This window comes from Girardinichthys multiradiatus, chromosome 8 (assembly GCF_021462225.1).
Source record: "Girardinichthys multiradiatus isolate DD_20200921_A chromosome 8, DD_fGirMul_XY1, whole genome shotgun sequence".
Lineage (NCBI taxonomy): Eukaryota > Metazoa > Chordata > Actinopteri > Cyprinodontiformes > Goodeidae > Girardinichthys > Girardinichthys multiradiatus.
Window position 1 is genome coordinate 10810683 of NC_061801.1, and position 15611 is coordinate 10826293.

General features: G+C 40.1%; 1 protein-coding gene across 3 annotated transcripts; it reads left to right on the forward strand.

The window, feature by feature from the left end:
* Positions 1 to 716: 716 nt before the first annotated feature.
* Positions 717 to 14674, forward strand: LOC124873089 (secretory carrier-associated membrane protein 1-like). 3 transcript variants are annotated; one of them, XM_047373599.1, is made up of 9 exons: positions 717 to 1015; positions 4296 to 4373; positions 5859 to 5966; positions 6536 to 6647; positions 6934 to 7062; positions 10540 to 10699; positions 10792 to 10893; positions 13076 to 13193; positions 13283 to 14674. In XM_047373599.1, exons 1-9 carry the CDS (start codon positions 977 to 979, stop codon positions 13430 to 13432), a joined length of 996 nt encoding a protein of 331 aa, XP_047229555.1. In that variant the 5' UTR covers positions 717 to 976; the 3' UTR covers positions 13433 to 14674. The 3 variants fall into 3 exon arrangements, with proteins under 3 accessions (XP_047229555.1, XP_047229554.1, XP_047229556.1); XM_047373598.1 differs by having other exon boundaries at positions 718 to 1030; XM_047373600.1 differs by lacking the exon at positions 717 to 1015 and adding an exon at positions 3621 to 3755.
* The last annotated feature ends 937 nt before the right edge of the window (positions 14675 to 15611 follow it).

Consider the following 15611-nt stretch of genomic DNA (forward strand, 5'->3'; position numbering starts at 1 on the left):
CTTCATTTCTTTTTAATTTAAATTAATTACTGACACATTTGAGTAATTATTATTTATTGAATTGTGGTATCTGTGGTTGCCTTTGCGCTTCTTTGTCAACATTAAGTTAAGAAACGTCAGAAATTCAAGAGGCACCAAATAATAAAAATATTTCTAAATACATTCCAAGATATATTCTTCTTTTTTATTCTACTTGGAAGTAGCTAAGATGCAAGAATTGCATCATATTATGAAAATTCCAGAAGTTAATACGTTTTTGATCGTTTATGTTTTCCTCCCGTGCGCTTAAACGTTTCTTCACTTCCGCCTGACGTGTCCTCGTGTCACGCCTGATCCAGTGGCCAACCCCATTACGTCTCTTCAACTGGGTTGGCCCGATGCTCAGACGTAACCGTGTGTCCGCCATATTGCTGGAGGCAAGGCTGTGATGTGAACTAATACAAATAAAGGGACTTTTTTTTTTTAAACACATTTTAACAGAGATTTACGTTAATGCCCCACCTTATTTATTCACACACACACTTATGTTCGTAGGTACGACGGATAATCTGGGCCAGGCTAAGAGAATTTTTTTAATTTTTTTTATTACAACAATAAAGTCAGAATTTGTATGAGAACTCTTAGAACAAAGCGCAGCTCTCCATGATTTGGTTTGGACACCTAAACGGTTCGAACAATTCCATGCTGAACACATAAGAGCCATTTTGGCTCTCCGGCTTGACTCCACAAAAATGGCGGCGACGTCGGAACGCCGTTCAGCGTTCGATAGGGCGTCTACGTATTGATGTCTGTGGGATCCTCCTGGATACTGCCTCTGGAGACAGTCAACACTTTGCTTCTCTACCTGTCCGCCGTTGCGTCGGCAGCCTCCTTGGAGTCCCGGCTTTTAGGTTTTTAACTCTAAATCATAGCGTAACCAGTGACACATTAGACGAAGTGAACGGAGCCGACCTGAAGCTGTCCCTTCAGCAGAACAATGTCGGATTTCGACAGCAACCCATTCGCGGACCAGGACGTAAGCCCGTTTCAGGTAACGGCAGCTAGCTAAGTTAGCTGCTGTAGTTTTAGCCGCCTTAGTCATGAAACATTTATAGCAGTTTGGCGACACGTAGACAGACTGGTTTGGTACTGGTTGGGTTCTGTTAAGATACCGCAATAAAACTACTCGTATTTGAAGTTTATTGAGCTCGGTTAAGTTCTTACTTTGTGTTGGCTCCTAAAGAATACAGAAATATAAAGCAGGTGTTAGCTCTGACTCAGACTACAGCAGGCATAAGCGCACTTACTTTTTTACCTTGACTTTATGAATTGTACATTTATACGCTGTTGTATATGTTGGTTTATAAGCTTGACGACACTTGATTGATAAACAGGAACTTAAAACAGATCAGAGCTCCGGGTTCATCTTGTGGTACACCTTTCTCTGTCATCTGATAGACAACCTTCTGTCTAATGGGGACATGCGCTCTTTGGCCTCTAAGCTCCTACTTTCTTATAAGTCATATCTAATGTTGTAAACATGCACACAAAGGCAGCAATTATTGGGTATATTTTTAGTGGCCCTTCAAATTCAAGAGTCAGTTTTAAGCACAAAAAGGCCCCACAGACATTCTGTTCAGTTACGTAAATATTTTTTGTAATGTGTAATGCATTTTTAGTAAACCTGAACTGATCAGAATTCTGTGGCCGATTTCCAAAGCTTTGACTTGCTGATACAGATTTTGACAGGTTCCGACCCCTCTTTAAGAACTTGAGTATTATTAGAGAAGAAGAGCATTCATAATATTTCCTTCCAGCCTTTTTGTCGTGAGGAGATATTAATTACTTACATTAGAAGCAAGGGAGATGTAACATTATGAGAAAGCAGTTGCTGTATAACGGGGTTTTAATATTTTTGCGCAGCTAACATTACTAAAATGGCACTCTTTTTATGTACTCCCTCAATCATTTAGATCCTTACTTTAACTCAGACCTTTCCAAAAGGGTGCCAACATTTCCAAACCCAGCCTATTTCATAACAGACAAGTTGAAAGCTCAAAAGTATAAAACAGAGCAGCTTTGCTGTAATCCATTCAGCCTTCCTGTTATCCACTTTAGGTCTCGCTCTCTCTGTAGCCTGAATGAACTGCAGTCTCATCATGAGGCAGAGAACACAACCTAACTTTAAATAGCCTCTTACATGTCTGTGTTTCCTCTAAATTCATATTTAAACGCCTCACAGATATTGAGAATGGCTAACCTTGAGTCTCCCTCAGTAAAATCATCCACAAGGAAGAGCGTTGTTGGGAGCATGGCCTGGTAGAGCTTACGTCTAGTTAGAGCAGCACAGTATATCAAAATGCATTGCTCGTCGCCGTATCAGTGTGTGAAATATTGTATTCAGACAAAAAATCTAACAACAATCTAGAACATGATCTGATTGCTTCTATTTTAAACAAAAGCAGCAATTATTCCTACTGCCACATAAATACAATGCGCAATATGAGCAATAGTCATCATTACAGCTATAAGAATGTTATAACATTAGTTATTTTGATTTTCATACACAGACCTGGGAATTTAGAGAATAAACGCTGCTAGATCTAGCAAAGCTTATTGTGCAGAATATTGTCTCATTTTGTTCTTTATGGAGTAACTATGAGAGTATAAACAAGCTGGGTAATTACTTGATTTAGCTTTTAGCTACTAAATAAACAGGCTGCTTCTAGCTTGACAACTAAAGCGACGTCACATTGACAGAAGTGATGAGCGGCTCTCGTTTAGTTTTCCCTCCATATTTGTCCAAATTCGTCTTTGTTGTAAGCGAGGGGAAAGTATAGTCCAGCTGACCTTTATGCTCCTGCCTGGGACAAATGCATCACTATCATTATTTTACTAAGACACAATGAAACTAACTTTACAATTTTAACGATTTTCTCATTTGTATAGCTTAAATTAGCAGTCTGAAATAAATCGGTGTGCAACATGTGTACTGATGACAGCCTACAGACCCAGGAGGAGTAAATCATTCATGGCCCTCATTTCCACACTGACCTGACTGGTGATGCTGGACTCTCCTGCCTCATTTTGGTCATCTGCTGGCTCACACCACTTTGCCCCAGGAAGTGATAGGTTTTCTGTTCCCTTCTTGAAGCTATCATCAATACTTTATAGAATCATATGGCAGTGCTATTGGCGACATATGGGATAAATATGCCCTCTGGTCCTTAACTGCTTTGTCCTATTTCTCAGAAAGTTGACTAGTTACAGAAATTAGACCCTCGCTTCAGTTTTACAGCTGCAGATATCCCATCCAGACTCTCTGCAGATTGATCAGATGCAAAATATGGTAGAAACTTGCAAATCCCATTGTGACATGTGTACACCTGTTTCTGCATTTTTATTGTCTAGTTGTGTCAGCCTCATAGCAACATTTACATGATAATGCAACAGGCAAAGTATGCTGTGTGATTTTTTTGATCTTCCAAATAAAATAAAAAAACTCAGTTGATTTGCATTGTGTGCAGTGAGCCGGGCGGTATTAAATTTTAAGCACGGCGTACACTGAAAAATTAATGACCCCGGTCCGGTGACGACTTATTTGCATGTGTGTGGCAGCGGGAGAGCTGCTCCTAAACATTTAAGAGTCAGCGAGAGGGACTGAGAGGACATCACCAAGACAGGATCAGGGTAGCACTTCAGGAATAACGCAGATTGGATGTTTATCTGGAGCGGTCGTTTGAATGAAACTAGTGCGAGGCTGACGGCAGCTGATGGTAAGATTCTGTAATGAGATACATCTTTAACTGCTGCCTGCAGGAAAATAGATTTTTATGCAAGGCCGGATATAAATATCTGTTTTTATTTCACCCAGATTTTTCAGCAAAGCTGTCATTTCTCAGCCCTTGTGAATTATATTAGTTTTGCAGTTGAGGAATTAGCTGTTTTCTTGCCAGAAGCACGTGTTAGATGGCGATTAAGAACACAGCATGTCTTTTTATTTCTGTCTGAAGCTGGCGAAAGGACTTGCCCTCCTTCTCGAACTCAGAGGAGTTGACTATTTTTAGCAGTTGCCTTGTGAAAATTATTACAATTATCTTTTCTTTGTCAGTATTGAATTATAAGCTTGTTATCTTTGAATAAAGAGAGCTTTCATGCTAGTGATGCAGACATTTTACTCTCACGTGAACCATTATAACTCGTATTTTCTTGAACACAAATCTAAAAAAGTTAATGCACTGATTTTTTTTTTTTTTTTTTTTTTTAGTGAGCTCAATGAAAGTATAGCCACATGAACCCAGTTGTCTTTGTTTCAGGATCCATCGGTGACACAAGCAAGACAGACCGCCACTGCAGGGTTAGAAGAGTACAACCCCTTCACAGATGCCAAACCAGTGAGTCCTTGCACACTTTATCCAGGAGCAGCAAGGTCAAACATCAGCTATATTTGCATGTACTGATAAATAGATGTTTTTATCTGAATTGGTCTGTATATTTCTGAGGTTCCCTTGTTCCATGTAAAAACCAGTGAAAATTAACTTGTTGGGACACCACAAACAGGAGTAAAAGCTCTGTTATTTCACGGGGGAAAAAGCAGGAAACAAAAATAAATTCAACAATTCATAGATTATTTTTCACTTTTCTAATAACGTTCACTATAATTCTCAAAACATGCAATACTGGAGAAAACTGACTGTGATGTACTAGTGACTGGAGTAGCATCAGTGGGGTCACACTGTGGGGAGAGGAACGAGGGCACATCTGGTTCCTATCTCCAGCAGCGATTGGGCAAGAGTCGAGGTACACCCTGGACAGGTCGCCAGTCTATCACAGGGCAACATAGAAAGTCACAGGACAAACATCAGTGCACACACTTATACCTAAGGACAATGTAGAGAGACCAATTAACTTAACAGTCATGTTTTTGGACTGTGGGAGGAAGCCAGAGTACCAGGACAGAACCGGGAGAATATGCAAACTCATTGCAGACCCCAGGCCAGGAGTCGAACCCAGGACCTTCTTGCTGCAAGGCATCAGTGCTACCAACTGTGCCACCATGCAGCCATTTATAAACCGAAAAAGAACAGTTTAGAATGTACATTTTTGCAGAAAGGTTACCTGCATTAGGTCCCACACCAGACTTTATATTTTAATGTTAAAACATATGCATTAACCTGGAAAAATGCTGAACGCAAGCATAAAAAACAAAACTGTAATATCAAAGATATTTATATAAATATATTGTTTAAATGATTTACGTATTATAATGCATTATATTAGCCGTGAAATATTAATTCAGAATGAGTCATTTTAGCGGGTTCCTAAAGGAAATGCTGACTTTTAAAAGTGCTCACCAAGTGTTTTTGAAGAAAAGACCAGATTACCACATTCTTACCAGTGTTTGAATAGTAAAAATGTAAAAAAAAAAATCAGAGCAGCTTTACACCACATTTTAAAACTGGGGATGCAAACGGGTTCAGGTTTCTCCTCCCCTAAATCTTTATGCTTTTGTTGCTACAACTGGCGTCCTCTACTCCAGAGTATTGCCTTTTTATGTTACCTTTTCAAAATGCTCAATTCTTCTTTTTTCTTTAGGTGTTGCTTTTTTTTGCTGAATGCATTGCAGGATGTTTGGGTATATACAGTAACTTTACACTTGTTTTATAAATTATGTTCAGCAAAACAAGTATTTTCTGGTTGGTTTTTAATGTTCATAGTCGGTAATTAACAGATCAGCATGTTCACCATTTGAACAAACATTAACTCCCTCACCGTCTGTGATGTAGGAGTTTGTGTTGTGTCACTTCCCAGTCTGATAGTGACAGTAGTGAACATGTAATCTGACTGAAAAAAACATTAAGTGGTTGGTTCCTTTGCAGAACCCTGCAGGTATGGCCTCCAAGACAGTGGGGCCCGCGGTCAGCACACAGCCGGCCATCATGAAGCCTGCAGAGGATCCTCCAGCCTACTCGCAGCTTCAGGCACAGGTACAACCGAAATTAAGCTGCATGTTTTGTTTTTTTCTGCAGAGGACTAGAAGTCATTATAAGAATACCTTTAAGTCCGATCCCACTTAGACATGACGACATCTTCTCCCAGGATATCCTCACACTTGACTGAATCCATCTTGCTCTCAATGCGGAGCAGGTTTCCAGTTCAGAGGAGGCAAAACAGCCCCAGAGCATTACTGAGCCACTCCTGTGCATTTCAGAGAACAGAATCCCCCAAACCTATTTGGCTTATTAATACAGTTGCGAGCAAATTAATGCTGATTTTTCTTGTGCTTTTGGGTCAGTAGTGGTGGATGTCTGTTGGTTCAGACATGGAGCTCTTCAGCGTTTAGTATCGAGCTTTCTGTGGAAACGGACCCTTGGCATGGCATTGATATGTTTGTAAAGAGAGAATCGAGGAAATATTTTTGTTATAATCTGCAGGAGTTGTAGAACATAGCAGCCCTCAGATGATAACAGCAGAAAAACAGGGTTTATTCAACAAGTAAAAACAGAACAAGCAAAACATCTGCAGCATGTTGACGGTTTCTTTATTGTGCTCGCAGGAGCCACCACGAGCAGCCGCTGAGCTGCTGAGGAGGCAAGAGGAGCTGGAAAGGAAGGCTGCAGAGCTGGACCGACGGGAGAGAGAGATGCAGTCACTCAGCGCTTCAGGAGGTCAGACGTAGGGGTCAAAACAACTGTACTAAAATATCTTCACCAATCATTTATGTTACACTTATTACCTCTGCCAAAGAGGTTAGAAACAACAAGGTGATACTCAGGGAGCTGTTAGCTGAAAACTTGGCATAAATTAAATGATCACCTTGACAATTATGCTATTCTCATGTCCTGTATCAGGTGTTTGCCTAATAGTTTTTACCTGTTTCTTAAAGACCTGACATTTTAACCATTTCTTTTTTTTTATTTTAATTTCTAAGTACCTGAATGTTGCTTGTTCCAGGCAGGAAAAACAACTGGCCCCCTCTCCCAGAGAAGTTCCCCGTGGGGCCGTGTTTCTACCATGACATCACTGTGGACATTCCTGTAGACTTTCAGAAGACGGTCAAAATCATGTACTACCTCTGGATGTGTGAGTTACCTCTCAGCCTCATCTTTTCAGATTTACAGTACCTTGCATTTATAGCTTTTTCCCACACATTCCAAGCACAAGCTTCAGGGTATTTTATACGAATGGAATGTGATACGCCAATAACAGGTAGTGCATAGTTGTGAAAACATGTGGATGAAGGTGGTCTGGTGAAATGGGACCAAAATTGAACTTTCTGGCCAACGTGCAAAACTAACACTGCACATCACCCTGGTGGCAGCATTGTGATGTGGTCAAGAGCTGACTGGAATATGGATGGAGCTAAATACAGGACATTCATAGAAGATAACCTTTCAGAGGGTGGTTCAGTAGCACAACGACCTTGAACACATGGCGAGAGCTGCGATGGAACGTTTATATTACAGCGTATTTGTTTGTTAGAATGGCCTAGTCAAAGTGTAGACCTAAGACTAATCAAGGATTTTTAACAAAACTTAAAAAGATCAATGTTATCGTTAACGAAAACTAACAAATGAACAAAAATTAGCAGTAAAAAAACATTTTCTTTAACTGAAATAAAAGTAAAAACGAGACTTTGCAAAAAAACCAAAAACTAACTGAAACTTTAATGAGTGTTCACAAAACTAACTCAAATAAACTGAATTTATAGAGATAATGTGCTTAGTTTTTGTTTGTGTGTCTCATGCATAAGTCTAGTCTTGGGTTGTTGTTTTTTTTTTGGTTTTTTTTTCTTGCTCTGCCGCATTACGCCAGCAGATGGCGGGTACGTCAGTCAAATTATCTGAGCTGTCCGTCCACACCTAGCGTCATGTCACCAAAATTTGGGATAAAGTACCAGAGTCCAAATTGGGATTACTTTGAATATATACGTCTGGTCATTGAATATATTAGATAAAACCAAGTGTCTTTTAGTGTAGGGTGACCAGACGTCCCCAATTTAGACGACCTGTCCCCGGCTAAAGCTGTCCCTGGAAATGTCCCCAATGTTAGCATTTTGTGAATGAGAAATGTTGTGTGTAGACTTACTACGGAAGCCGGGGGTAGACAGCGCAAGTGAGCATGTTGCGCGCAACATCAGCTGTTATGGTAGGCGGTCGCGCTGCTGTTAACGTTACAAAGTACAAGAAGAAGAGCTGAGTGCACCGCCTTGGACTGGGCTGATCCTGGCCGTGATGAAGGTTTGTTTTGCGATACGAAACGTTACTAGTGTGGTCAACATAAAAAAAAAATGGCTTGGATGTGTTTTGTTTTAGTAAAAGTGAGGACACATATGCAAACAAAACAAGTTTTTATGAACGAACAGAACACCAAATAGGAAGACAAGAGCACAACTCCCTGAATTGGGAAATTGGAGCTACAGTGTCTACAAGGATTCATCCAATGTAAGATGTTTTAGAATTGATTGGTGACGTTTAGTTTATATTTGCTGAGTTAGTTATTAGTTGTTTTGCTAATTTATTATAGTGATTTGTGAACTCAGGCTGAAGGGTGTTTTCAACTCAGTTTGGACATATGAAAGTTACTGAAAGGAGTCAGAAACAGGGAAAGTGAATGAGGCAAGAACTGCATGAACTGAGAATGATGAGAAGGGAGAGAGAATCACCTGGTTAAATGTGTATTTCTTCTGTTGTACGAGCCTGTAGCTCCAAGTAAAAATAGTTGGGGTTTTTTCTTTTTGCTAAATATGGCAATTTTGGTATTTCATCAACTGAGGAAAATAGTTACATAATAAAAGAAAAGTTAATATTTAAAGGATTATCCTAGTTTCCTACTATATAAAAATATCCAACTACTAAAGGGTATCTGAAACAAAAATCCTATTGTATTTGTAAAGTTGTAATTTTTCAGTATGTTGTACACTAATGTTTTTGGAGAGGATTGTGATTATATTTTGTCTTTTTTAGAATAGTGAACGTCTGATAGGAGAGGAGAGGAGGAAAATAGAAAGACTGATAGAAAGAAGAGTAAAGCTAAGAGCAGGGAAAGAGCAGATGAGTGTTAGAAAAAGGAGGAGAGTAAAGAAGACAGATATTACTATTGCTATTTATTTGTTTTATTACTCTTAGGAAATGCTAACAATGTGGATAGACTTTCCTGTTACACTTGATTTTTAGAGTTTAATTATGAATATGTATTTTAAGATAAATGAAACTGTTACTACACCAATGTTTTCATTATATCTTGATAACATTTATTTCTTTTACTCTTTGAGTTGGAAATGTCCCTGGATTTGATCTTAGAAAAAAAGACTAAAACTATAACTGAAACTAATAAAAACTAAACTGAAGTGTTTAAAATAAAATAAAAACTAAACTAAACTAAACTAGCTAACAAATGCTAAAAACTAATTAAAACTAAAAATAGAATTGAAAATGTGAAGTCAAAAGTAAATAAAAATATAAACTAATGAAAATTGTAATACTGTTAAAACCTTGTCACAGGCACTCTCCAAGCAATCTTACTGCGCTTGAACAATTTTGTAAAGAACATGCAAATTTTATTGCAGTAAACGATGGTTCTACAAAGCACTGGCTCAGACGGGTCCAATATTTGTCATTTTTACCATCACCCCACAATGATAAGTCACTTTGTCAGTCAATCGCAAACAGTCCAAGTAAAATACATGGAAGGTTGTGCTTGTAAAATGACAACATGATTTGAATGTCCAGGGGGTGTGAATACTTTTGCAAGGCACTGTATTGTCATGAATCCATGTTTATCCAAAAAGCAGTACATTTCACACAAATAAAAGAAATAGGGGTTATTCAAATTTAAGAGACAAACGGTTTATTTAGTGGAAAATAATTCGTAGTTGTTTATTCCAACCAACCACCATCAGCCCTGAATAAAAGCTGCTATCTTTCCCCCCCTGGACACTTCAAGAGCTCTTTCCTTGTGGGGGTCTCACAGTTTGAATGTTGGTGTAAGTCGGGAGATGAAGGACTTCATGTGTAATTCAGTAGCCACATGACGAACACGTGTGGTGTGACCATGTGGTCTAATGAAAGGACTGGGTCAGATGATTGCCTAAAGGTTGCTGTAGATCCAGCCCTTCAAGGGAACAGCTCAGATTAGTGTTCCATAAAATGCGTGTTTAAGCCATCAAACTGGTTTTTTTGGAGTTTGTTTTTACAGTGCAAAAGGTTCCTGAGGCACAGGAGCACAGATATCCATCTGAGTCTGTTAACCAGCAGCCTTGTGCTATATTCCACACTGTGATAGGAAATCCCAGAGTCAGCCAAACTCTGCTGCAGTGAATGAACAGGACTTTTACCAGGACTCGTGGAATGAATGCTGATCAAAAATTGCGTGTACCGATTCTTTTCCCCGACCTGCTTGGTGCTGCATGTTGAAATATTAAACATCTGTTTCCTTCACTTCCTTTGAGGGCTTGCAGGACACTGCGGCTGCGACCACAATTATAGAACCTACTTTCCAGACACACAAATGCAGTCGCCTGTTCCTTTAACCTCTTCACTGCTCCTCTCCTGCTTTCAGTTCATGCTGGAACGCTGCTGGCTAACCTGGTTGGCTGCCTGGCCTGGTTCTGTGTAGACACGGCACGCGGGGTGGACTTTGGCTTGTCCATCCTGTGGCTTTTGCTCTTCACGCCGTGTGCTTTTGTCTGTTGGTACCAACCACTTTACGCAGCGTTCAGGTGAAAGTCACAAACTCACACGTCCAAGACAAACACTAGGCGACGCTTCTTCTGTCTCACTCTATTTTTGTCTTTATCTGTTCTTTCTGCAGGACCGACAGCTCATTCAGGTTTTTTGTCTTCTTCTTTGTGTACATCTGTCAGTTTGGAGTCTACGTTCTCCAGTGCATCGGGATTACTGGTTGGGGCGCCAGGTGAGACAATAAGTAAACATTTAGGGTTTTCAGCAGAGTGGATTTAACTCATATAGTGGCTTTATGCCTAAATGTTTCTGTATTCAGAATTATCCTTCATATATACACCAAAGCTATGCAAAAAAAGAGGTATTGAACAATAATATTGCTTCTTCAAAAAACAAAATGCAAGAAAAGAATGAGAAGTTTATACCATTTCAGGAGGAATGTTGCTTTTGTATGTGTTTCCCAGTATATTGTCAAAGTAAGTTTCCACTTATATATTTGTGTAGGCATGCTTCTATCGAGCATTTTAGGAATCGAGCATTTTAGGAATTTAGTCTTTAGATCAATGACAAGTTTTATTAGTTCTTTGAGTATTTGGATATACACCCACTGGCCACTTTATTAGGTACACCTGTCCAACTACTCGTTAACACAAATTTATAATCAGCCAATCACATGGCAGCAACTCAATGCATGTAGATATGGTCAAGACGATCTGCTGCAGTTCAAACCGAGCATCAGAATGGGGAAGAAAGGTGATTTAAGTGACTTTGAACGTGGCGTGGTTGTTGGTGCCAGACGGGCTGGTCTGAGTATTTCAGAAACTGCTGATCTGCTGGGATTTTCACGCACTACCATCTCTAGGGTTTACAGAGAATGGTCCGAAAAAGAGAAAATATCCAGTGAGTGGCAGTTCTGTGGGCCTTGTTGATGCCAGAGTTCAGAGGAGAATGGCCAGACTGGTTCGAGTTGATAGAAAGGCAACAGTAACTCAAATAACCGCTCGTTACAACCAAGGCCTGCAGAAGAGCATCTCTGAACGCACAACACGTCAAACCTTGAGGCAGATGGGCTACAGCAGCAGAAGACCACACTGGGTGCCACTCCTGTCAGCTAAGAACAGGAAACTGAGGCTACAATTGGCACAGGCTCACCAAAATTGGACAATAGAAGATTGGAAAAACGTTGCCTGGTCTGATGAGTCTATTTCTGCTGTGACATTCAGATGGTAGGGTCAGGATTTGGCGTCAACAACATGAAAGCATGGATCCATCCTGCCTTCTATCAACGGTTCAGGCTGGTGGTGGTGGTGTAATGGTGTGGGGGATATTTTCTTGGCACACTTTGGGCCCCTTAGTACCAATTGAGCATCGTGTCAACGCCACAGCCTACCTGAGTATTGTTGCTGACCATGTCCATCCCTTTATGACCACAATGTACCCATCTTCTGATGGTTACTTCCAGCAGGATAACACGCCATGTCATAAAGCACGAATCATCTCAGACTGGTTTCTTGAACATGACAATGAGTTCACTGGACTCAAATGGCCTCCACAGTCACCAGATCTCAATCCAATAGAGCACCTTTGGAATGTGGTGGAACGGGAGATTCACAACATGGATGGGCAGCCGACAAATCTGCAGCATCTGTGTGATGCTATCATGTCAATATGGACCAAACTCTCTGAGGAATGTTTCCAGTACCTTGTTGAATCTATGCCACAAAGGATTAAGGCAGTTCTGAAGGCAAAAGCGGGTCCAACCCGGTACTAGCGAGGTGTACCTAATAAAGTGAGTGTACATCTACAGTACTTGCTACAGCTACAAACACTACTTACTTACATAGTTTGCTAAATATCCTTCATATACAGCCACCTTTTAGTTCTCTTGCATAAAACTGCACTAGAAATCAAACTGATGAATTTTAATAGTAAATGTTACTTTGGGTTGGTTTAGCTAAATCTATAAACCGGCTGTGGTGATCCAGCTGACCAGCTCCAGTTCAATAAGTAAATTGGATCTCCATCATAATCCTTTTGTACTTTATTTAGGACAATATTGCCTTGACCGACACACACACACACACATGTGACCTGTTCCTGCCAGACCTTAAATTTGTACCCATTTGCAAGTGAGGTCTTTCAGTAGATTGTTTCTGTATTTTAATCTGCATTTCAACCACATATGTCTCTTTTTTCCATTCACAGTTCAAGCAATGTAAATGTGTTTTATTGAGATGAAAACAAAGTTTTGTACACAGTTTGAAAGTGTATGAATATTTTTTCAAGGCACTGTAGTGAACAGAGTATTTGGTGCAATAAATGGTATTTTGGTTTCAGAGCTCGGATGAGTTGCGAGCAGTGAAACCTGTGGGGTTCTTTGACAGCATTTTATTTATGCTTTTCTTCCATCTTAGCGGTTGGATCTCAGCTCTGACTGGCCTGAACAAAAGCGTCCCAGTGGGCATCTTGATGATCCTCATTGCAGCTCTCTTTACCGCTCTGGCTGTCCTGTCCCTCATCATGTTCAAGAAGGTAAACCCTCAACCGATCCATCCAACTTGTCGAAGGAACATCTGCCGCAGTGCCATTTAACCCTCTTGTTCTCTTCTCCCATGACTCAGGTCCATGCGCTGTACCGTACCACCGGCGCCAGCTTCGAGAAGGCCCAGCAGGAGTTTGCCACAGGCGTCATGTCCAACAAGACGGTTCGAACAGCTGCTGCTAACGCCGCCACCACAGCTGCACAAGGAGCATTCAAAGAGCAAGTCTAATCAACATGAAGAACTTCATCCTCCAGGCCCCTGGCTGAGCCCCCGACAGCTGTCAGACAGAACTAAGGAGGTTTATGAGAGGTCGATCCAACACACAACAATGATCCATGTTCTGAGCCTCAGTGAGAAACAGTCACCTGGATTATCCCTGGGACCTGGCTGTGTTGTGCACTCTGGTACCTCTTCGCCTTCACTGCGCTCTAACTGTTCAACCAGCGCGCTCAGCTTCCTCTGTGTGGGTTCGTGTATATGTGTGCATGTGTGTGGCCAAGTGGATAAATGATTGTGTGCCTTTTTGAATGTTTGCTGTTCCTCGAGGACAGATTGTTATGCAGCTGAGCCGACTCTCTGAGATCTAAGGGTGAATTCCCTCCATTAACCGCTTTGGCGTTCTTTGATCTCTCATCCAGATCACTTGTTCTTATATTACTAACTTTGTTATTGGGTAAAAGAAAGCAACAGTTTTTCAACAGTAAACAACTTTGGAAAAAGTTACTTTATTTATTCTTTTCTGCTGACGCATTCTGCATGTTTTATCCATTGTGGAATCCAAACAGCATTTAAATTTGGAAGTACAGTACAGACTGAGATGAAGAAATCAGTAATCAAACATTTTGAGGGCATTTTATGTTCTAAAAAATACCTTTAAATATCTATTTTTCTACAGATAATGAGCTCCAAAGTGCTTTTCATTGCCTGATTGTGTCCTAATGCACAGTCTATTTTATGTAGTGTAAAAAGCCTGATGGGCCTTTGAAGAAAGATGTGTAAAAAGTCTTGATTCAGTGTCAGCTTCTCTTGTTTTACTGTCTGATTTCACCCCCACTTTTGATCATATTTTTAAGTTTCAAAGCAATGTCGATTCATTCCTGAAAAAAATGGTACCTATGGATTTTTTTGCTGTCGTTTTGTTGATTTTGATCATTAATGTGGTAAAACTGGGAGAAGAGTTACACTGTAATGCAGTGTGTTCACATGTGATTTACTGTAGATGCACAGTGGCTTTAAGTTATGCCTTACAGTCAGCGTGGTTTGGTGTATACACTAAAACTTAATTTATAGCCATTTCTGACAACTCCAAGGAGTGGAAGGATTGTATATTTTGTATGCTTTCGGGTGGTTTGGTGACATTTTTTAGATGCACACTGGTTTTACCAAAAGTCACGTGTTGTGTAGTTTGACTAGATTGAGAGTGAGTTTTGTATATTTATTGTTCTAATGAATAAAATTCTTCATTATGTGTTTCACTGCTTCTTTTTGCATCCATGTGGCCTTAATGTAGTCTGTCTCTTTAAAAGGCAAATATATCCAAGTGGACTTGCAATGTCAGCTAATTGCCAGAGGGGGTCACCAGTGTTCCACCAAAGTCAGACTTGAATCATTGGTTTAAGAGATTTTAGGAATAGTTACTTGCAGACAATGCAGTTACCCAGCTGAACATTTTACCATCGTGTCTGTGAAAGATTTTCATGTTACAACAAACTTCCATGTATTTCATTGGGTTTTTATGATAAACCAACACAAAGTAGTGTATAGTTATGAAATGAAAGGAAAACGATGCATAGTTTTAAAAACCATTTTTCAGAAAAGAAAGAGATAAATGTGTTGTGCATAGGTATTCAGCCCCTTTATTCTGATACCCCTAAACAAACTCTGATGCAACCATTTGCCCTCAGAAATGACCAGTTAGTAAACAGAGCCCATCGTGTGATTGGTCAACATAAATCCAGTTATTACGTAAAGGCTGTTGAGGTTTGTTAGAGCACATTAGTGAACAGCATCATGAAGACCAAGGAACACAGCCGACAGGTCAGGGAGAAAGTTAGGGAATATTAAACATTATTTCAAGCTTTGAACTTTGGAGAAAATGGAAAGAATTTAAACCTACAAAGATGTCGTTATCCACCTAACTGTAAGGCAGAGAGAGCATTAATCAGAGAAGCAACCAGAATACAATGGTTACCCTGGAGCAGCTGCAGAGATTCAAAGCTCAGCTGTGAGAATCTGTTGACAGGACCACCATTAGTCATGCAGTCCACAAATCTGCCCTTTATAGAAGTGTAGAAAGAAGGAAGCCATAATAAGTCCTGTTTCCACTTTACCATAAAGCATTTAAGTGACAAAGCAAACACAAAAGATGTTCTGAGCAGATTGGACCACTGTTGAACTTCTTAGCCTT

What these genes read in the sequence shown, in the direction of transcription:
- LOC124873089 (XM_047373598.1), top strand. Translation starts at nt 977, where the DNA reads ATGTCGGATTTCGACAGCAACCCATTCGCGGACCAGGACGTAAGCCCG. An exon ending in CATGTACTACCTCTGGATGT is followed by an intron (nt 7,063 to 10,539) that starts GTGAGTTACCTC and finishes TCCTGCTTTCAG; the next exon opens with TTCATGCTGGAACGCTGCTG. An exon ending in CCACTTTACGCAGCGTTCAG is followed by an intron (nt 10,700 to 10,791) that starts GTGAAAGTCACA and finishes TTCTTTCTGCAG; the next exon opens with GACCGACAGCTCATTCAGGT.